Raw genomic sequence first — 22,931 nt, 5'->3', positions numbered from 1 at the left:
TCTGCTTGATGGCAAAACACCCTGCTGAATATTCTACTAATAGCCAGTGTCTAAATTAGTAGTAAATGCTTCCCTTCAAAAAGGCCCCAGAAGCACTTGCAGGGTGCCGAGCAAATGTCGTGCAATAGCGCTAACCCCACAGACCAGAAGAGCATGCCTCTGCAAAAGGAGACTCGGTGCTGTCAGTAACCTGTCATTCCTAACACATTGTTACAAACTTCTGTTAATGACTGTCCCGGTGATGAGGGCGACTAATCTCTCATCTCTGTAAGCTTTCGAGTCGGGTCTAAATGACTCCTTTCTTCTTTCGTCTCGTGATACTGTGGATGGAACATAAGCTTTCATGGATAGCAGGTAAGTGCTTTGCCAAAGATCTATGCCCAGTGCTTTTAACTTTTCTCAATGTCACGGTGTTGTTTTTTTTAAAATAAAACGCACTGAGGAACTTCCTGAAAGCAGATTAAATTCTGAGATCCCGGTGTGTCTGTCACTCACTTCTGTGTGCATTTCAGTATCTAAAATGATCTTGGTCACAAGTCCACAGCGCAGAATGGAGATGACCTCTATGTCCAGCTCCCGGAAGAAAGCGCGGCAATTCTGAAGTGATACCGATGCCCTTCCTTCCTTCCCTGTCAACTCCTGCAGGGAAAGACGCCACAACCAAGACAATAAATCTTCTATATTCATCTAATCTTGTTTTGTTTTGTTTTTGGAACAGGGATCGAACCCGAGTCCTTACACTTGCAAGGCAGGCGGTGTCACCACTGAGCTAAATCCCCAGAGTTCATCTAATTTTTAATGAAGATTCCAAAGTGCAAATAAGCGTTAACCTTATGCAAAAAGGTACATTTTCACTGTATAACTACCTTCTCTTCACCTAGGTCCCTAAAATATCCCCAAGGTAGAGACAACACTTTAATACAGGGATACAAGTTCACATGTACCTATTAATACGAACCTTAACTTAGAACAATTAGAAAAGTTATTTACAATAAATTACATAAAAAGTGGCAGCTGCCCTAGCTGGGCGTGGGGAACCACGCCTGTAATCCCAGCACTTGGCTGAGGCAGGACTGCCAAGTGAGTTCAAGGTCAGAAGTGAGTTCAAGGTCAGATTGGGTTATATTTAGTGATTAAAAGGCCAGCCGTGCGTGCGTGCGTGCGTGCGTGTGTGTATCTGTCTCAAAAAAATTTTTAAAAAAGCTTCCTGAAAAAGAGTAATTAGGATCCCTGTGGGGCCTGGGTAATTTCACAAATACATGAAACCTATTCTGTGAATGGTACAAAATTACTACTAATCAAGTATCAAGAACTATACTAAGCATTTCAAGTTATCTCAGTTCACTGAGATGATAATTTAGAATTAGAAAGGGAAAGAGACTAGAAGAAACATATATAACTATGTTCTAGATGGGGAATAAACTCAGTGGTTCTGCCGTCTGCCTCCCAAGACTAAGGTCCCGAGTTCGATCCTGGGTACAAAAAAAGTCTATTCTAAGCCAGAATTTGCTAACTATTATAAGGTAAAATTCAAAATACCACTGGGGTACAAAACAAGGGAAGTAAAACATGCAGGAAAGTAATGAGATAAAGACAACTAGAAATGTGTGGCAACAAGATCCTAGAATGAATGTAACTATACTGTATATCTAAAATATACCAATAAAAAAATATTTTTAAAAAAATGTGTGGCAGATATAAGTAAGGATTTAGGAGTGTAACTTGATGCCATGTATTGTGGCATATGTAATCCCAGCACTATGGGAGGCTGACGCAGGAGAATCACTGAAGGCCAGCATGGGCTACATAGTGAGTAAAAACCAGGGGCTGGGGATTTAGCTCAGTAGAGGCTGGTGCTTGCATTGCAAGCAAAAGGTCTGGAGTTTGAACCAAAAAATATATGTATATGTGGAAGGGGGGGGCAGGGAGCCAGCCTGAATTATACAGTGAAACCTTGTCTCAAGAAAAAAGTATAAAGGTCCCGAGTTCGAGCCCCAGTACCAAAATGAAAAAATAGTATAACCTGAACTTTGCTTGTAAATGGGTCACCCAAGGCCTAAAAGAGTTCATTTGCATCTCTTTATTTCCCAGTTTTCCTTGTAAGACCCAGGGAGTAAAGCTAGTCCTTCTGCAGACCTCACACTCTCATCATATACCCTCGACTCCAGTACCTCGTCCGGCTGGCTTCTCCCAGATGGCCCAGGCTCACATTCTGAATTATCCTCCTTTGAAAGCTTGTCAGGGGAGGATGCTTTGCTGCCATCTGATTTTCCTTTTTTTCCTCCTTATATTTCAGAAACAGAAAAGTGACTCAAGTTGTCAATAAATAACCTCGTGGAGACCACCAGGTAGAAGAGGCAACTTTATAACCTAAATTACAATGCATTTACATGCCTGCCGAAGAAAGTTCAATTATATAACCTCTCCAACTATTGATGCTGATATGTGCTCACTGAAAAGAATACAAGATATAAAATGTCTTAGGCTCAACTCAATGTGGCTGAGGGACACAGGGTAAGAACATACTTATCTTTCCTTTGTTTCTGCCTTTTGTTGATGCAGAACTGCTATGAGGCATTACATGTAAAGTCTCCAAGTCAAAGTTTGCAAGAGGAGGAACAAAGTCTGGAGTGACTGAAAGAGAGCAGGCAAAGTTTAATGCATACTGACGATGCACCACCACTAGGTTTGGAAGACAATCTTCCAACTGGCTAAAAACTAGTTTCTAAAATTACCAAACATAGCACTTAATGTTTATAGGGTACATTCCCACCCTCTGATGCTGCTTTCACACAGCAAAACGGCCAGAGAACTTACAGCAATATCATACTGTAGTAACTTATCATGATCATTAACAAACCATTCTAAATAATGATATAAAACCACACAGAAAAGGACTAAAACAAACTTAGATTCAAATTTCTAAGGGGCCGGGATTTAGCTCAGTGGTGTCACTGCCTGCCTCACAAGCACAAGGTCCTGAGTTTGATCCCAGTACCAAAAAAGAAAAAAAAAGTAACAAAAAATCTAAGCATGTTGGTCATAAAACAGTTTTTGGGGGGATTTAAACAACATTTTTTGTAGGATCAGGGATCAAACCCAGGGCTCTGTGCATGCTAGGCAAGTGTTCTACCACCAAGCTACACCCGACTTTTCCCAAGCTGGCAGTGAACTGTGTCCCTCCTATCTCAGCCTTCTGAGTGGCTTGGATTACAGGTGCAATTGTGCTCTTCTGGTGTCCTGCAGTGCTTCATTTTATACATATCACTTTATTTTATTTTTATTTATTTTGTTTTTTGAGACAGGGTCTCACTGTATAGTTGAGAATGACCTGGAACTATGTAGCCCAGGCTGGTCTCAAACTCACAGCGATCCTCCTGCCTCAGTCTCCCAGGTGCTGGGATTACAGGCGTGAGCCACCATATTATTTTAGACAAGGGCCTTGGGGAAGCTATCTTCTCCAGAGAATTAAGCTAATACCTCACAACAGCCAGTGTACTTGGTTTCTACTTCATGGCTTCCATCATGGTCTTGAGCTCATCTATTTTTTTTATCTGTTTCTGTTCTAGAGTCTCTAATCATATCTTTCATTCTGCTCACCATCTCTGTAGTTCTCTGGGAAATTATTTGTTTTGAATTTTTCTCGAACCTCGTTCATCTGTTTTGTTACTTCCCATACTATCAGTTCAGGGTGTCCAGGTGGCTGATTATCAGATCTTTCCATTTCGTTACCCTCAGAATTTGACTGTGGTGAGCTGGAAGTCTGTGCCTGTACCCTGCCTAGGTGTCTTCTGTTTTTGCTGTTGGTGCTATTTTTTGGCTTAATTCCTGGGCTAACACTTCGATATTGCTTATTCTGATTATCTTCATTACTTGTATTTAGAACTCTGATGAAATGATTGCTTCTCAGAGGTGTCTTCTAGGTACAGCTGGTCTTTAAGTTTTGAATCTCTAATGACTTAGGCAATCTCATTTTCAGTATACCAGGGAGGATGGTCCAGTGTGCCTTTATTGCAGAGATTTTCTTCACTTTCCCAGTGGGCTTCAATTTCGATTGAGGAGCCCCAGAGAGGCCCTCTCTTTGTTGTCCACTTATGCTCTATCTCATGAGGCCCATAACTATGGCTTTTATGGACCCTCAGAGATTCTGCTGTGTGGATTCAGCTATGGTGCAGCCCTCACAGCAAGCTCCAGGGATGCTGGCATCTGCCCAATGGAAATTCCAGGCACAGGGCGCTGGTGTCGATAGCCAGTATACTTAATGGTCAGAAAGTATGAAGAGGCCTTCATGTTTACTGCTTGTTCATGACTATGTTCAGATAGGTCAAGATTACCAGAAATGTAATATCCAAATACGCAAAGTAATTTGGTGACAGCCCAACTCATATTTTGTATCATTTAATAGTTTTTTTTTTTCCTTAACTAGTAAAACTTCCTGGCACTAATAGCAATGAAATGGGTGTATTGATTAAAAACCTTGCTCAGCACACATTTCCTCAATGCAGAGGTGCAGGGGCCATCCTGGAACGAGGCTCCGCTGTCTCACACCTGACCTAACAGGGCTATGGGAGTAAGATCCCTACCCGCCAAGTACTTCTCCAGGATGTCCTGCAGCTCCACAATGTTCTTCAACCGAGTGAGCACTTTCCCCTTCATCTCAGGCGACAGTTGTCGGCAGAAGGCATTCACAACCTGCAAATTATATTCTCACTTTGACGTGTTCAGACTTTAAAATCTGCATTATTTGTATCATTCACCTAGAAATCGAAGGTGTCACTAGGAAGTATATCTGTGATTTCTATGCTACAGTTTAAATTTGTTGTTTTCTGCCAGGGATTTAGCTCAATGGTGCCGCCACCTGCCTGGCAAGCAAAAGGTCCCAAGTTCAATCCCCGGTACCAAAAAAAGAAAGAAAATGTGTTGTTTTTAGAACTGAGGACTGAACCTAAGGCCTCACATGTACAACGTAAATGCTCTACCACTGAGTTACTTCGCTAGTCTTCAACTATAAAATGAGAATATACAGTAGTTACTGTATGAATTAAATGTTATGAATAAGGAAATAAACTCAGTACTTGGTAAATACTTAATAAAATTTAGTGACTTTGAAATTCTGTGTAAGACAAAGATAATGCTTGTCCAATCTATAATAAAACTGTGACGATTAAATGACCTCATTCAAACACATATCTCTGAAATAAAATGCAAGAGAAAGGCAGTGAGACAGCAGAAAGATGCTGCCATCACCATCCCTATTATTATTAAATGTAACATGTGCTAAAGGCAGGGAAATGAGCACCCACTCATCTCCCTGCAGCCCAACAGTGGACATGCACCTATGTCCATGGAGGAGGTGAAGAGGTCATTCTAGGCAGAAGTAAGGTTCAGGAAGGCTCAGAGCAGGGGAAGCATGGGCAGTGCAAAGTCATTCTAAGGGCTTTGACATAGCAATGCTGGGTTGGTGGACTAGTTGCAAGCGGTGGGTGTCAGTGGCTAGAGCAGCACACAGGCGTTAGTGCTTAAGGGTTCTTATGGCAGTTGAAAGAATGCCTTTGAGAGAACTACTGACATTAGATAAAATGTCCCCGAAATTCCACTTACCTCTCGGAACCAGTTAAGAGTAAGAAATACGAGTGAACACATGAATGAACGCTCTTTAGCAGGCATGGACTCCAGCCTCTCTGCAGGCTCCAGGTCAGTAAGGAATACAGGACAATCTAAGAGAGAAGAATAACCCTTTCCAACACCCTGGAGCTATTCACTTTTCCTCTTTAACTTGCATTTGGGGGTCAAGTTCTGATTAGTCTCAAAAAATACTTCCACATTACACAGCAGCCAACAAATATAATTAGGAAGTATTTTCTTTTCTCTTTTTCACAGTACTGAGAATTGATCTCCAGGCCTCACAAATGTTCAGCATATATTCAATACAGCATTACACCCATAGACCTTTTTAAAATTTTATTTTCAGGGCCACGGATGAGGCTCAGTGATGCCATGCCTGCCCAGCAAGTGCAAGATCCTAAGTTCAGTATAAATTTTCAACCAGGTGTGGTGGCATACGCCTGTGATCCCTGCACTCAAGAGGCTGAGGCAGGAGGACTGCCATGAGTTCAAGTCCAGCCTGAACTCCATAGTGAGAACCTATCTCAAAAAAATAAAACACAACAAAACAAAACAAACAAAAATAATTTAAAAAATAAAATTTTGTTTTCAGATAAATTCTCACTAAGTTGCCCAGGCTGGGCTCAAACTCACAATCTTTCTGCCTCAGCCTCTGGAGCAGCTGGGATTACTGGTGAGCACCATCATGCCCATTTTATCATGAAGAAGTTTTGCAACAGTTATGAGAGGCAACCACTGGAAAGCAACATGAAACTATGATAACAACTGAACTGGTAACATCATGCAATCCCACACATGGTATTTTACCTCTGGAATTCCATTACTGCTGCTGTACTATTCTATGAAATTAGAAATTCCTTCCCACTACACCATGTACTATGTACCATGTACTTCATCTATGAAAGAAGGAAAGATTCAAGACTTCATACTATACCTAATAAACCATCGATCTCCTCCAGGTTTCCGTTATGTTGTCTCGCCATACAAAACCTCAATAACCGGAAGGAAGGAGCCAGGCACAGGGGAGACAGCAATCTGGGAAGGGAATCCATTTTCAAACCACACTTTACAGTCACTGTCATGTTAGTTCATGTCTATTACAGGGAGCCTGATTTATAATTTTAAAGTTCTCCCCAAAGTAAATGCCTACTTTCAAGAACGAATGGCAACCAGCTTAAGGAATGCTCGGTTAAATAATGACCTGACTCACAGGTAGAAAGGGAGGGGTCATAGAGTGACTGAGAAGCACATGTAAGATGGAAGGAGGGAGTGAGGGAGGGGCAGCGAACAACGTTCACAGGAAAGAAAGCAATGGGTAAGGAACGAAGAAGAGAACAGAAGACGGCCTCACACCTGTTGGTTCTCATGAAGCAACATGAATCTCAACCTCAGGATCCAAGAAAAAAACTAGGAATCTCTCCCATTCCCTCTAACTCCAGGTACCACTTATCTTGTGAGAACCCTCCACCCCCTTATTTATTTGTTTATTTATTTACTTGAGACAGGGTCTTGCTTTGTAGTTCAGGCTAACCTTGAACTCACTGTGTAGTTCAGGCTGGCCTCGAACTTCTGGTGACACGCCTGCTTCGCTCCCTCCCCGGCCCCAGCCAAGTACTGGGATTATAAGTATGCAGCACCACACCTGGCTTAGGGAGAATTCCTTTTAACTAAAGTTCCCTACAGACGGAAAGAACTGTAAAATTCCCTGTGAACATTCAAAACACTAACTAAGATTTCGGGGAAGAGGGGTTGTCATACTGACTTTTGGCCTGATTCCTGTGAAGTCATTTGACACCCATCTTTCACAAATTCCTCAGAGAAGAACAGAGGCAGGAGATTAATGGCAATCCCATCACGAGTACTGTCTTCTTCCAGTCCATAGAGAGCTTTCACAGGAAACGGAAATTCACTGTGAAGACAGAAAAGCCAGAATCTCACGTCCCAGCTCAGGGGTATGGAGAGCAAACATACCTGCCTCACAAGTACAAGGACCTGAATTCAATCCCCAGTACCAAAAAAAAAAAAAAAAAAAAAGAATAAATGGGACTTTCAGCAGTACTGGAGTTCAGGGTAGGGCTATGCAGGCTGGGAGGGAAATGGCTGCGGGAAAGTGAGGCTTGGCTGTGGAGAAGGGTGATACGAACAACTCCCTCACTGGTACAACCGGAGCAGCAGGTAGGCAGCACTCACCCTTCTGGAGCATCGCTGAGGTCTACCACAAAGGCATCCTGGAAGTCATTACAGATGGTCTTCCCCACCCATTCCTTCAGAAAGCAAACAAAACAAGACTGTGTGGTCCAGGACAGGCTTGCTCTATAGAGCTAGACAAACTACTGTTAACTTTCCAAGCCTCAGTTTTTCATTTCTAAAAAGGGAAGAATGATATATACCTCCTGACTGTGAAGCACAAAAGATAATGTACAGAAAGTGATGCCAAAGAGTGTCTATCATCATCAACACCACACCAAGCACACCCTCCACTTCTTCCTCGTCACTGTAACCGCCACTATGTGGAGGAGGCCGGGGAGGACAGCACAAAGCAGGGAAGGGTAGAGCAGCCCTTTCGACTACAATTTGGGTTTGTTTTTTTTTTGTTGTTTTTTTTTGAGACAGGGTCTAACTATGTACTTGAAATTGACCTGGAACTCACTATGTAGCCCAGGCTGGTCTCGAACTCACAGTAATCCTCCTGCCTCAGCCTCCCAAGTGCTAGGATTAAAGGCATGTGCCACAAATGCCCAGCTCGACTACAATTTGGGAGCACTCACAGGAGCACTTCTTGCAGCTCTGGTGCTTTATTGCTTTCGAAAGGGACTTTGGGAACCAAGACATATCGTGTAAAGGTACAAGCTCCAATGGTAAATGTGACTGCACTGTTTGCTTTAAATGTACCAATAAACTTAATGGGGGAAAAAGAAAAAAAAAGAAGAGACACTTGACCTTACCAATGTTTTTGGAGCCATCTTTCCTTCTTCGATCAGGTTGGCGAACTCATCATAGTACAATGCAGAGGCCTGAGGAGACTGCTGGCTGCAGGAGTGAACCATCTGCAGCAAGGACGTGACCTGGGAAGCAGAATAGGAACAACACCTGCCCCACAGACACTGGCCCTTCAGGAGATCCCACTGCCCCACCATTCCACAGTAAGCTCCCTTTTCCAGCCATACTACCAAGCTCTGCCCCACCTAAGATTTTCCTGAGCCTCCTGACCACTGTCTCTTTCCAATCCTACTCTTTTTCTAATTCATCAGACTCATGCAGCCAAATTAATTGTTCTCAAGTCAAACTTTGATTATACCTTTTCCATGCTAAGAAAGCTTTAGGAATTAGTCTCTGCATAAAAAGGGAAATAAAAATATCTTCCATGACATTCAAGACCCTCAGGTTTCCATCTCTGAACTAGCTTTAGATCTAAGCATACACTTCTCTTTCCATATGGTCCAACCAACCTGCCATTTTTTTCCTCAGAGAGGTGAGCACGCTAGGGATCAGATTCTGGCTCTTATACATGGTAGGCCAGTGCTGTATCTCTCATCACTACTCTGCCCCTGTAGCAGAGACTGAACACAGGGCCTGGTGCATGCTAGCCAAGCCATCTACATCCAAAGCCCTTTTTATTTTATTTAGAAGAGAGAATAGCTAAGGTACCTAGGTTGGCCTCAAACTAGCAATCCTCTTGCTTCAATGTCTCAAGTAAATAAAATTTTAAGCATGTATGCCCAGCTAACCATGGTTATTTCCCTTGCTAAGAATTTACAATTTCTTAAAAAAAAGAATTTACAATTTATTTTTGTTGTTGTTTTGAGACAGGGTCCTGCTATGTAGTTCAGGCTGGCCTTGAACTCATTATGTAGCCCAGGGTAACCTTGAACTCACAGAGATTCTCTTGCCTCAGCCTTTTAAGTACTCATAGGTGTGTGCCACCATACCCAGTATTTTCAATTTAAACAGAAAGTTTAGACAGATAAATAAAGGCAATCTAAGCCAATAGATTCTAAGTTCCACAAAAATGGCAAAAACCATGAAAGCTATGAGATAAAAGATAATATTTTTAAAAATCACTCTTCCTGGAGAACTGACAGTGACAATAAGTACCTCCTCAGTTTCTCAGAAGCATACTCAAGCCCATTACGCAAGCTTACCTGTGAGCACTGCTCATTTCTCTGGATGGCTCTCCTTTGGGTCAAATTAGAAGACCCACTTCTAGAAAAAGAAATTTGTTTCATTTTTCAGTATTTTAAAAGAATTGGCAGTAAGTTCAAGAATCCTGGCTTCCCTGAAGCAAGGGTAGAGATAATGAAGGTGTGAAGGAACATTATATAGTCTACACAAACTGTGGATACAGATAAAAAATGGTTCAGGTTTTGATTTTTTTTTGAGACAGGGTCTCATTATGTAGTTCAGACTGTATAGCCCAGGGTGGTCTCAAACTCGAAGCGATACTCCTGCCTCAGCCTCCCAAGTGCTGGGATTACAGACGTGCGCCACCACCCACACCTGGCTTGATTTTTGTCTTTTAAAATAGGGTTTGCCTTGATCCCTGGTGTTAAAAAAAAAAAAAAAAAAGACAAGAGTTTGCCACACTGCCTGGGCTGAAGTGATCCTCCCATGCCAGCTCTCAGAGTGCTGAGATTACAAGTGGGTGCCACTGTGCCCACTCACATGTATTTCTAAGGGAACGTTAAATGGGTAATAATAGCAAAGGGCAAGCACATTCTTTCCGCTGTCACTCGGACTAGCCTTGAACTTGCAGTTCTCTCGCTTCACACCTTGGCCTATGTACCAGGCCTAGCTAACTTTTCTTTTTTCAAGATGGGGGGAGTGACTCTCCTGCCTCAGCTTCCCAAATAGCTGAGACTGAAATAGTATGGAAGAAATAAAATGTAACTGTAATAAAACTGTAGCCTTCAGACAATCAAAGTTACTTAAAGGTTCCAATGCCTTTTCTGCCCCCAGGCCTGTGTTTTTTCAAGGCTCCCACATCCCTAAGTCTTGAACATATAGCAAGTCCATAAATCTGGCCTGTGTTTTTTCTCACATTACTTCTCATATGGTTTTTAAAATCTACTTCACAATATGACATTTTATTTTGATTAACTGATCCTGAGCCACAGAAGTCAGTCTCCACGCATACCTGTCTGCTGTCATGCTGCCTGCCATAGTAACGGCTCCAATTATCCCAATGAGTTGGTACTTGACTACGGTGCTCGAGAGTTGCTTTCGGATTACCAAGTGCATATCATCCTGCAATGAGAATATGATGGGCAAAAACAGGCTTAGATGGTACAGCAAAAGAATCTACAGATACCAGAGCTATAGAACCCCAGAAGGGAGGGTCCTTTCAATGACTAAGTCTGTCATTTCATCTGAGTCTCAAGATGGGAAACATCGTTTTAAGTTTTAGGGGCTAACTGCGAAAAATCCCTAGAATAGCGCCTGGCTCGTGGCAGCTATTATTTCCATAATGGCTGCTCCATAAACCTGTAAGAACTACTCTTACCTAATGATGGCGGCTGTTTAGGAGGCAAAAGGCTTATACATCAAACTCTATAAAACACTGTGAAAGAAATTCAAGACCTAAATTAAGCAAAGCCATCCTGTGTTCCTGGATTAGACAACTAGGACAGATACACAGGCCAATGTAATACAATCCAGACAAATTTCATGTGTGGTCAGCTGCTCTTCAACAAGGACACCAAATTCACTCAATGGAAAAGCATAGCATTTCAACAAACTGGGTATTCACACCCAGAAAGATGACACTGAACCCTAAATTTACACCAGGTAAGACAATAAAAATTAACTCAAGAGTGAACCACAGACCTAAATTTAAGACCCAAAATTTTCATTTAGAAGAAAATAGGGAAAATCTTCATGTCCTTGGAGTTGGCAATAATTTCCTAATAATGACATCAAAAGTACAAGTAATAAAAGAAAAAACAAACTGGATTATCATCAAAACTAAATACTTTTTCTAGGCGTGGTGGTGCACACCTGTAATCCTAGCACTCAGGAGGCTGAGGCAGGAGGATCACTGTTCCAGCCTGGGCTACACAGTGAGTTCAAGGTCAGTGTCAACTATATAGTGAGACCCTGTCTCAAAAAACCAAAAAAAAGAAACAAAACAACAACAAAAAAAACTAAATACTTTTGAGCATCAAGGTATGGTATTAAGAAAAAGAAACTGGACCAGGATGTGGTGATGCACATCTGTAACCCAAGCACTTGGGATGTTCTGCCTTTACAGGTTCTCTCTATATAGTTCAGGCTGACCTTGAACTTTTTTTTTTTTTTGGAACCAGGGATTGAACTCAGGTCCTTGTGCTTGCAAGGCAGGCAGCAGAACCACTGAGCTAAATCTCCAGCCGTTGACCTTGAACTCTTGGTGGTCATCCTATCTCAAGAGGTGATGCTCCTGCCTCAGCCTCACGACTGTTAGGACTATAGTTTACCCCAGTTACTTTAAAGAAGATATATAAATGACCAATAGATACATGAAAAGATGCTAAATATCATTAGTCATTAGGGCAGGGCAATCCAAAAGTACAATACCACTCACCCACTAAGGTGGCTGTTAATGATAGTGAGTGTCCGTGAGATCGTGGAGAAATTGAGCCCTCATACTTGTTGGTGAGAACGTAACATGGTAGAGCTGCTATGGCAAAGTTTGGTGGTTCCTCAAACAGTTAAACACAGAATTCACCATTCCTAGGTATATACCCACAGAACTGAAAACGGGGATTCAAACAGTTGCACTCCCTTCTGTTCATAAGCACATTCAAATGGCCAGAAGGACCCTAGATGTCCATCAATAGATCAACAAATAAACAAAATGAGGTCTATATATAACAAAAATTATTCAGCTAAAATAAGGAACAAAGTTTATATACAAGGGGTAATTGAAAACTACACTCAATGGCAAAACTAAAAAAAACTGACAAGATAGTAAAAGACATACTGGCAAGAACAACTGGCTGAGTATGTTCAAAGTGAGGGGCATATTCTGAGGAAGATTAACGGCAATGTGCTTTTTACTGCAATTTTTAAAAATTTAAACATTCAATGTCATTTTTTTTTTTGGTACCAGAGATTGAACTTAGGACCTTGTGCTTGCAAGGCAGGCATGATGCCACTGCACTAAATCCCTGGCCCTATTCAATGTATTATTCTTTAATCAGACCTCCTACATGATACAACACAGCTGAATTTTGAAAACTTATGCTAAATGAAGCTGGGTGTGATAGCACAAACTTATAAATCCCAGCACTCAGGAGGCTGAGGCAGGAGGATCACCACCAGTTTTTGGCCAGCCTGGGCTACTTACTTAGCGAGACCCAGTCTCAAAAATACGTATTAAACTAAGTGAAATAAACTAGACAGAAAAGAACAGACATTGCACCATTCCACTTTCATGAGGTATCTAGATTAGGTAATTCACAGAAGCAAAGTAGATTATAGAGTACTAGGACTTTGGGGAGGGCAATGGATATAAGCTTTCTTTCTTTTCTTGCCTTTCTCTATCCCTTCCTCCTACCTCAGCCTCCCAGAGTGCAGGATAGCAATCAAGTTTGTCCACTGTGAGTGTCCTTAATGCTACAGATAATAAAACTCTTTGAAATGGTAAATTTTGTTATGTATTTTACCATAATTTAAAAATGAAATAAAGTTTTGTATTATTGATATAAAGTAACATCCAAAATAGTCTTTGCTACATTACACAGAATGCAAGATGTCAAACAAGAGAGGAAAGGAGTAGATTATAGGCAAAAACAAATTTTTGTAAATGTTCAAAACAACTCCAAAAGCTAGTGATAATGATTATCTCTAGGGAAACAAAGCAGATGCCTAAAGGACTGAGAGGAAGGAAAAACTATTTTTCACTGTATACCCTTCTACACATTTTGAATTTTGTACCATTTACATATAATACCTAGCTTTAAAGAGGGCTTTTTGTTTTTATTAAATACAGTGCTGGCTGTTCAAAATCACAGTCCAGTAGTTATGGATTGACTGCTAAAAGGCAATGCTAGAGACACAAAAGGGCTGTGAGTCATGACTCCTACCTAGTCTCTACTCCTCTTATACCTAGTCTCTACTCCTCTACTCCTCTTGGCTTGGGTTTCAGTCACTGGTGCATAGAAATGAAAGCAAGCCGAGGGGGATTCTGTGTGTCTACAGCACTCAGGACAGGACCTGAACAGCTTTTCCTATTCAATTTCCTGGTTAGCTGACTACTAACTAAACACCTACCAGACCAGTGAGGGCAGAAGGCCTAACCCTCCCAGCACCTCCAGCGGGCATACAGTTACACATGTTTGTGGTAGAACAAAGGCTGCGACTGTTGATATGCACTCTATTTCCACTGCAACCTCACAGGCTAGTGTGATTTTGTCTTGCCAATTCCAGGTAGCAGGCATAAGATTCTTTCTCCACACAGGGCCTCTTACCTTGATGTGGCTGCTAGCTTCACGTTTTTCGCTTAATGCCAGTGTGCTGAGGACATGGAAGAGCTTCCGGATGTGCTGAGGGGACATATTATCCAGGTAATCTAAAAGGCCCTACGAGAAAAGAATACCAACAATGAGGTCAGTAGCTACCAGTTTTTCTCTTTAGTTCACAGAACTAAAATCCTGAGCTGGGGGGTGTGGTTCAGTGGTAGAGCACATGCCTAGCATATGCCAGGCCCTGCGTGCGTTCAAATCCCAATACCTAAAAACAAAACAAAAATTAAAATCCTCCCCCCATTCCCCAAGACAGAGTGTCTTGGTACGTATGTAGCTCTAGCTCATCTTGAACTCACTATGCAGCCCAGGCTGGCCTCAAACTCACAGCAATCCTCCTGACTCAGCCACCTAGTGCTGCGATTTCAGGTGCACACCACCACACAGCAAAATCCTTATCAGACATACATTTAGTAGCCAGGTATTTGTCCTCTCCAAAAGCTTAAGGGGCAGAAGCTATGCTCAGACTCCAAAGGTCTGGACGTAAGCTGAGAGGGCCCTTGCAGCTTCCTAAGTCTATCTTATTATCAGAGAGTAGGACCCAGCACCAGGAAAGACAAAATCCTTAGCACTTGTCCTCTGCACTAGACGACAATCCTTGGCTGTAATCACCTCCTGCTTAGCCATCCTGGTAGAGTTTAACTCCATCCTGCCTTTTTACCTCGTTGAAAACAATATTCCACCAGAAGTCATCCATCATCCCTACTCCTTACCCCATCTTCCCTTTTGGTTTACACTCCATAACCTATCCTTTCCTTGAAGATCTGGAGGGACTCAAAAGGAAACTACAGTGGTACTCAACTAACTTCCCGATTCTGGAAAAGATGGCCACATTTGTGTTCATCTGGGAAAGATGGCCACAGTCACGTTCACCAATCAACGCAGAGTTCACAGGCAGAAACACAATTTTATCAAATACTTGTTTGTGAACCAAACTGTTTGCAAAAAGAAGTGTTCCTGAATTAAGACACCACTGGTATTTGCTTTTTGATCCTGAGCAGCCCCTCAGCTTTCTCATCTCGAATACAGGGATAAGAGCTACACTACTTTTCAAAACTTGTCTGAGGATTAAGTAGGAAGAGCTTTGCGAGCTTTTAGCTGCCCAAGCTAACAGCCTTCACCCCATCTTCACCCTCTTTACCATCCAACACTGTGGCTAATGCCTCCCCTGGAAGCGCTTTTTCCTGGGCTTTGCTGCCTGACATCCTTCCTTTTTGTTATTCTACATCTATCTTCTCATCTCATTCTCTTTCCACAGACATCTGCTTCAGTTTACCACTTGCACTTACTGCTCCCAAGAGACTCCAATGATCTGCCCCTCCTGAGTTCACACTGTTATGCTTATGGATATCCACACTAAACCTCCACCGGATGTGCCTAATGGGCTCCAAACTGCGATTCACAACTATCCACTCACCATCCAGATGTGGAGGTACCAAACTGAGCTCACTGTGCTTCCTCCAAAAGCTTGCACTTCCTACTTACTGTCCTGCCTGAGCTCACAATATAACACAGCTATTTACCTAAGATGGGAAACTTGGACATGGCTTCCCTCTTTCTCAAGGCAATGTATTCTTAATAACCATGTTGACTCTAAGACTAAATGGTCTTTACTCCTCTTTCCCTACAACCCTTTACTCTCACAGATCATTCTAGTGGTCTCCAATCCTCTAACCACACAGCCTCATAGCCAAGACCCTGAACAGGTCAACTCCCTGTAGAAACCTGTGCTAGTTCCCTATGTCTACAAAATCAAATTGAAACTCCTTACCGTGGAGTTGGCATAAGGTTTAGCAGTCTTAATTAACTGCTTCACCTCCCACCATTCCCAACCACATATCCTGCTCCCCAGTCTGCCAGTCACCCCCAGGCACACATGGCCTCCAGCACCACTTAGCTTGCACAAGGTATTCCCAGTCTTCAAGAAATACTCAAATGCGATCTCCTCTTTGAACACTTCTCCAGCTCTCCAAGCTGAATTGAGTTATTCCTGCTCTCTTATATCTATAGTACTTTATTACAGCATTCATCAGTTTGTATCTTGGTAACTTGCTTGATTATCTTTCTATCATCAAAGGCAAAGACTGACCTTTGTATCCACAGCATCCAGGACAGAGCTTCGCGAGTTAGGAATAGAGAAATGTCTAAAGAATGAATTAGTACTTAAACAATGAGTCTTTTTTTGTACCAGGAATCTAACTCAAGACCTTGTGCTTGCAAGGCAGGAATGGTGCCACTGAGCTAAATCCCTAGCCCCACAATGAGTCATTTTTGAAACAGTTCTTGCCTATTATCCCATTTCTTTCCACCAGTTAGAGAGTTCACTTATCTAATGAGTACAACAATAAATGACTGCCAAGAGATAACTCTCTACCACATGGGACAAAAGAAATGATTCAGTGTGACAGTGTAATCAGCAGATACCTTCACAAAGACAGCATTCAGCCTCATCGCAGGTGGGTCCAGTATTGTCAGCTCCAGGAAGACATCCAATGCAGCGTCAACTTCCGCTTCATTCCCACTGCACACATGAGTCACAAGGGCACCAACCACTTCCTGCACATTGGAGGAGAAAGGCTCACCAGCACAGCATGAATAAAGAACATGACTCTAAAAGGGTCCTGATCCTGCTATCCATTAATGTTGGTAACCACATTACCATCCAGTCTTGCCCTATTTTCCAAATGCACTGTCTAAGAGCCCTCCTGATTCTGCTACTCCTCTTCCTTTTTTTTTTTCCTATATAAGTTAAAGCATAGGTCATGATGGCAACTCCAAGACATTCAGAGAGTCAAAAAGGTCTTAGATGCTATTATTCCCCTTTTCCTTCAAATTGCTGCACAGTAACAGCCCTATGTCTCATGTCAGCTGCATCCATTGGTGTTCTTTTCTTTCCTCTTGAAGTACTGGAGATTGAACCCATAGCCTCCTCATTTAAGTGGCCCAGGCTCCATTCCAACTTGCCATCCTCCTGCTTCAACTTACCAGAGTGCTAGAAATGCAGGTGTACATCACCACACTCCATCTAATGGTTGTGTTTTAAATTTCATTTAAATTTGATGGGGGAGCAATACTGGGAATTGAATGCAAAACTTTTGCCCTGAGCTACACCCACAGGCTAGGCCCTGGGTTGAAGTCAGTGGTAGAATGCTTGTCTATACTCAAACTCTGGGATCAATCCCCACACTGAAAAAAAAGCAATGAGTACTGATACATTTGTAAATGTCCCCTTTGAATGTTAATAATAATTCATTTGCTTTTATAAGAACTTTCTGCAACTCAGCCTTCCCTCTCTAAATATGTAGTATTAAAATTTGTGGCCCCTATTCACAGGAATAGTTAGGCTACAAACATTTCTTATTCTTTTACTTTTCATCAGATAGATAGATTTTTTTTTTAAAGGGAACAACTGCAGGATCAACTAAAAGTTGACTGCTTTTAATTAAATATAAATGCCATTCTGGTACTGTGAAAACCACTTAACAACCCAGCCCAGTGATCCAAGGTTAATGGAAGTAGACTGGGTCTGGACCTTACTTTTAGACCCACTCGAAACACAAAGTCAGATTCTCCAGGCCAGTCTACTCACTTGAACACTGGGGCAAGAACTGAGCTCCAGTTCAGAGTTCTCTCCTCTTTAATGTCTTCCAATCAACAAGAAATAAACTTTGGATCACATGTACTTCAGTTGGAGCTGTATTTCTACTTCTCCATTCCTCCTTCAAAATAAATTATTTCAACATACCTGCTGGCAATAAGTGTCAAAAATCCTAAATGAGTATTTGTAGAGCAGACTGCCAAATAAAGTTATACTCTGGTCTTGGGAGTGAAACAAACTCTGAGCCAACAACAGAATGGATGGACACATATCCTGAAGAACCTAGAAGAGGGAGAGGAAAAAGAAGAGAAGCTATGGGAAAAGCTTTGTTATTATATGACTTAGAGATGTTTTAGCTTTAACATTTTAAATACGTGTCTATGTACTTGTTGTACTGGAGATTAAAACAAGGGTCTTCTCGTAGAACTGCAACCATAGCCCTTTTTTGGGAGACAAAGTCTAAGTTGCTAAGATGCACAAATTAAGCTTGTGCCTCCTCAGTGTTGGGATTCCAAACGTGTGGCGTAACACCCAACTCTTGCAGAACCCTAACCTTCATCTTACTCAGAATAGCCTTCATCATTCTGAATTTTCTCTCAGGATCAACAGGATTACACAGATGGATAAAAACTGACCTTGGCTGGGCGTGGTGTGCTGGCCTGTACTCCCAGCACTCAGGAGGCTAAGGGAGAGGATTACTGTGAGATCAAGGCCAGCCTGAATTGCTTAGTGAGACCTGGTCTCAAAAAAACCCAACCCAAACCAAAACAACTTAGCAAGACTGTTGCAAAATAAAAAATAAAAAGGACTAGGGACGTAGCTTAGAGGTAGAGTACCTTTAGGTTGAATCCTCCATATTTCAAGGGGGATAAAAAGAATAAAAACTGGAAAAAAAAATAACCTCTTTAATAAATGGTGGTGGGAAAACTGCCTATCCTCATGCCCAAGTTTAAACGAAAATCAAAATGGATCAAAGAACTAAATCTTAAAACAGAAAACAATTGGGCCAGGAATTTAGCCCAGTGGGTCTGCCCCCTGCCTCATAAGTGCAAGGTCCTGAGTTCGATCCCTGGTACCTGTCCCCAAAGAAAATAGAAAGCAATTAACTTTTTGGAAGATAAAATAGGTAAAACTCTTGAAGACACAGCCATGGACTGAACAAAATTTCACTTGCATAAGAAATAGTACCAAAATCAATAAATGAGACTGTATTAAATTAAAAACCTTCTCCATAACTAAGGAAACAACCAACACAGTAAATAAACAACCTATAGACAGGAAAAAAAAGAAAAAAAAATTTTTTTTTTTTTTTTTTGGTACCATGGATTGGACTTGGGACCTTGTGCAGGTGGTAGCACCACTAAAGTGAATCCCTGGCCTCTGGACAGGAAAAATTTTTGCTAGCTATTCCTCAGAGGATCTAGAGGATTAGTATCTATGAAAAACTCAAAAAAATTAGACCCTCCAAAATAAAAAGGCCCAATCAAAAAAAACGGGCAAGTGAGATGAACAGAAACTTCTCAGAAGTACAAATGACCAATAAATGTATAAAGAAATGCTCAACTTCACTGGACATTAGAGAAATGCCGGGCTGGGGGTTTAGCTCAGTGGTTCCACCGTCTGCCTCACAAGCACAAGGACCCAAGTTTGCATCCCAGTAACAAAAAAAAAAAAAAAAAATAGAGCAATGCCAATCAAAACACCGAGATTTCATATTATTCTAAGGAGAATGACCATTATCAAGAAATCAAGCAAGGTCAGGCGTGGTGGCGCACGCCTGTAATCCCAGCACTCGGGAGGCTGAGGCAGGATCACTGTGAGTTCGAGACCAGCCTGGGCTACATAGAGAGTTCCAGGTCAGTCTCAACTACTTAGTGAGACCCTGTCTAAAAGAAAAAAAGAAAAAAAAAAAAGAAACCAAGCAATAAAAATCACTGAAAATGTTGTAGGAGAAAAGGAACACTTCTACATTGTTGGAGGAACTGTATACTAAGGTAAGCACTATCGAAATCACAATGGAAATTCCTCAAAAACTAAAACTAGAAATTTCATTTGACCCAGCTAGTCCCCTTCAAGGTTTTTTCTGAAAAAAGTTAAAAAGACATCATATTATAGCAACACATGTATATCCATGTCTATAGCAGCGCAATTAAAATTAGCTAAATCTTGGAAGCAGCTTATATGTCCATCAACAGACAAATAAAGAAAACATGGTATTTAGTTATACACAAAGAAGTACTACTCTGCCTAAAGAAAGATAAATTTGGGCCGGGGATGTGGCTGCCTGGCAAACACAAGGTCCTAAATTCAATAACTGGTGGTGGGGGGAGATAGAATAAACTTGAGTCATTTGTAGGAAAATGGATGCATTTTGAAACCATATCAAGTGAAATAAATGAGACAAGCTTAAATATATTATGCTTTCTCTTATACCAAAAACCCAAATTATAAATAAAGAGAAAAATAAAAGATAGATACTAGGAAGTAAGGAGATGGGAAAGGAATCAAATGATAGAATGAGGGGGGAAAGAAATTAAGAGGTGTTTTGGAGCCAGGTGTGGTGGTGCACGCCTGTAATACCACAGCTAGGGAGGCTGAGGCAGGACGATCACCCTGAGTTCAAGGCCAACCTGGGCTACACAGTATTCAAGGCCAATAAGAACTATAGAGACCTTGTCTCAAACCGCAACCCCCCCAAAATGTGTTACATATATGTACACGAGGAAGATAAACCTTATGTACTACAAACATGTACTAATAATAAAAAAAAAAAACTAAAGAAGCCACACAAAGACAAAACAAGAAAAACCAAAGTAAAAGCCTCAATGGAATTAAACAATGAGCTAAAGTAATGTGGATGAAACAGGAGCTATCAGTCTTCCATCTGAAAAATCAAGCTCTACAGTATGGAATCAGGAGCTTTGGATTAAACATTTCTATAAAAAATAATGAAAGAACCAGCGTGGTGACGCATGCCACTCTGGGAGGCTGCAGCAAGAGATGGCAAATTTGAACCTGGCCTGGGCAATATAGCAACTCAGTGAGAGACCCAATCTCAAAATAAAAAACCAAAAGGACTGGGCAGGAAAGGTTAACATCACCACTCCCCACAATTACCATGAAGTGGACACAGAAGGTCCCCTCCAACAGCTGCTGGTCAAAGCAGCCCGAGCGAATCTTACTTCTCAGCACCCTCTCAATGTACTTCTTTGTGTGGGTGCTGGTGCTATAGATGATGAAAAGCATTACCACATCTAAAGTCTGAAAAGGAGAATAGTTTAATACATCAGTACATCTTCTGCAACAAACACTAGCTCTCAATTTATTTCCATTAAAACACAACTGACTCATTTCTCAACATATTCATTCCCACGGGATTACCCACATTTTCTCACAAAAATCTAGAAATATTTTTGAGAGAAACAAAATGCTACAATTATCCATTACTGGTATTTGAGAAAACATCCAAATATAAGCAAAAGTGATATGGTTATGATATTTTTAAACATCTTCACATTTATCAAAAGATTAAATCACATACCAACACCAGTACGTATTTCTCCTATTATTGGGAAAATAGCAAAAGTTAGCTCAGTAGTGCTGCCTCCTGTCTCACAAGCACCAGGTCCAAGTTTGATCCCCGTACCAAAACAAAAACAGTCAAATTATGATAAAACCATTTTTGGAATATTATAAAGTCACAAAAGAAGAGCAGATAATCTATAGTTTTTATAGCACTAGAGATCAATCCCCAGGGCCTTTGCACTGAACTACATCCCCAGCTCTTCATTTTTTAAGCCTACACTTAAGCCACTGAAGATGACAGAAGGGCTGACAGGGGTGCAGCTCGGTAGCAGAGTGCTTGCTGACCACATGCAAGCCTCTGGGTTCTATCCCAAGAAGCAGGGGGGAGGAAAAAACAATGAAGATGCATGTGAAATTTTGTGACGGGGAAAATATGTAAAGAGAAAAGATCACAATACAAATTATATGTATAGATTGATTACAAATCTGTAAAACTGGGAATGAAAGTAGTAAGGCAGCCAATTTATTTTCATGCAAAAAGAAAAGCAGTGTATTCTGATTTTTTTCCTCCATAAAAAAATTCATTTCTGTATTCCATAACATAAAACTTTTAAGATGACAGTCATCCAACAATTTGATAGTCCAACTAACAAAAGTCCCAGAAAATAGACTCCAACTAAAGAAAAATCTTTAGAGGGAAATAATCAGTACACAAGTAACTTGGCCAACTCAGAACCAAAAGAGAAACAGAGCTAGTTAACAGTGGCAAGAGTGATTCACTCTGGCCAGGTCCACACAAACCAAAAGTGCAACACTGAACACTGCTATAGTGCCAATTCTGGGAGGAAAGAAATCAGGCGACACAAGCGTCTGACTCATGCATGGTCTAGCGCACGTTTCACTGCAATTGTATGTGTTTGTCCAGAATGTGTATGTTCCCTTCCATATGACACAGGCTTACTTTCCTGCCAGAATTAAGGCATAGGGAGGACGATTTGGCAAGTCACCCCTCACATCAACTTGCTCAGCAGCTGATGTTTATAAGAGCAGCAACAAAGACACAGAAGAAAGATTGGAAGTGGGGCAGGAGATGAAGCAAGAGAGCAAGCTAAGCACTGTCACTACCCTGGGTATAATACTTAAAAGTCATAGCACAAGAACATTACCGTGTGATCAGATCCTGAGACAGTGCTTTCAATTGCCTGAAAAAACAAGGGTCACCGTAGTATTAGGACACATTGGTATGACACAGTCCACCCATGCCTCTGGATGCCCTGCTCTGCTGGTAGAGAGCCTATATGTCCTTCACATAGGACCATTTCTACTAGAATGGCTTCCAGACTCATCTCAACCCTCCTCACTTGCTATCTGTTCCCAACCGACATGCCTTTCCTCCTTGATGCTCAAGTTCCAAGGATCCATCTTTTTTTTTTCTTTTTTCTTTTCTTTTGAGAAAAGGCTTCACACTGTAGTCCACATTGGCCTTGAACTCTCAATCCTCCTGCCTCAGCCTCCAGGAATGTTGGGGTTACCAGCATGCAACATCATACCCAGCTCTAACTCACCTTAATCCAGGCTTCTGAAATGTTTTTCTCATATCTAACAGCTGATTTTATTACATCAAAGATGAGAGTAACATAATCCGGATGGCTACTTTCTTGCTTTCCTGAAGATCTATAAGT

The 22,931-nt window shown here is 41.4% G+C and overlaps 1 protein-coding gene across 3 annotated transcripts in view; it reads right to left on the bottom strand.

Annotated features, from left to right (window-relative positions):
* Fancd2 (FA complementation group D2) overlaps nucleotides 1-22,931 on the bottom strand; it is a 67,348-nt gene that overhangs the window by 20,527 nt on the left and 23,890 nt on the right. For 2 of the 3 annotated variants that reach the window (XM_010619085.3, XM_010619091.3), the window contains exons 13-29: nucleotides 22,815-22,923; nucleotides 22,416-22,451; nucleotides 20,842-20,985; nucleotides 17,872-18,006; nucleotides 16,551-16,682; nucleotides 14,073-14,183; nucleotides 10,760-10,869; nucleotides 9,768-9,828; nucleotides 8,571-8,690; nucleotides 7,816-7,889; nucleotides 7,388-7,534; nucleotides 6,560-6,660; nucleotides 5,602-5,717; nucleotides 4,584-4,692; nucleotides 2,527-2,634; nucleotides 2,172-2,284; nucleotides 496-639 (exon numbers count right to left, since the gene is read on the bottom strand). In XM_010619085.3, the coding sequence (XP_010617387.1) occupies nucleotides 496-639; nucleotides 2,172-2,284; nucleotides 2,527-2,634; nucleotides 4,584-4,692; nucleotides 5,602-5,717; nucleotides 6,560-6,660; nucleotides 7,388-7,534; nucleotides 7,816-7,889; nucleotides 8,571-8,690; nucleotides 9,768-9,828; nucleotides 10,760-10,869; nucleotides 14,073-14,183; nucleotides 16,551-16,682; nucleotides 17,872-18,006; nucleotides 20,842-20,985; nucleotides 22,416-22,451; nucleotides 22,815-22,923 (1,870 nt within the window). Of the gene's footprint in view, nucleotides 1-495; nucleotides 640-2,171; nucleotides 2,286-2,526; nucleotides 2,635-4,583; nucleotides 4,693-5,601; nucleotides 5,718-6,559; nucleotides 6,661-7,387; nucleotides 7,535-7,815; nucleotides 7,890-8,570; nucleotides 8,691-9,767; nucleotides 9,829-10,759; nucleotides 10,870-14,072; nucleotides 14,184-16,550; nucleotides 16,683-17,871; nucleotides 18,007-20,841; nucleotides 20,986-22,415; nucleotides 22,452-22,814; nucleotides 22,924-22,931 lie in introns of all 3 variants that reach the window. The other variant, XM_033755975.1, reaches the window with a different exon arrangement.

The sequence above is a fragment of the Fukomys damarensis genome, unplaced genomic scaffold, assembly GCF_012274545.1.
Source record: "Fukomys damarensis isolate Sample0158 unplaced genomic scaffold, DMR_v1.0_HiC HiC_scaffold_24, whole genome shotgun sequence".
In the NCBI taxonomy this organism is placed as follows: Eukaryota; Metazoa; Chordata; class Mammalia; order Rodentia; family Bathyergidae; genus Fukomys; species Fukomys damarensis.
This window is presented reverse-complemented; position numbering and strand designations above follow the sequence as displayed.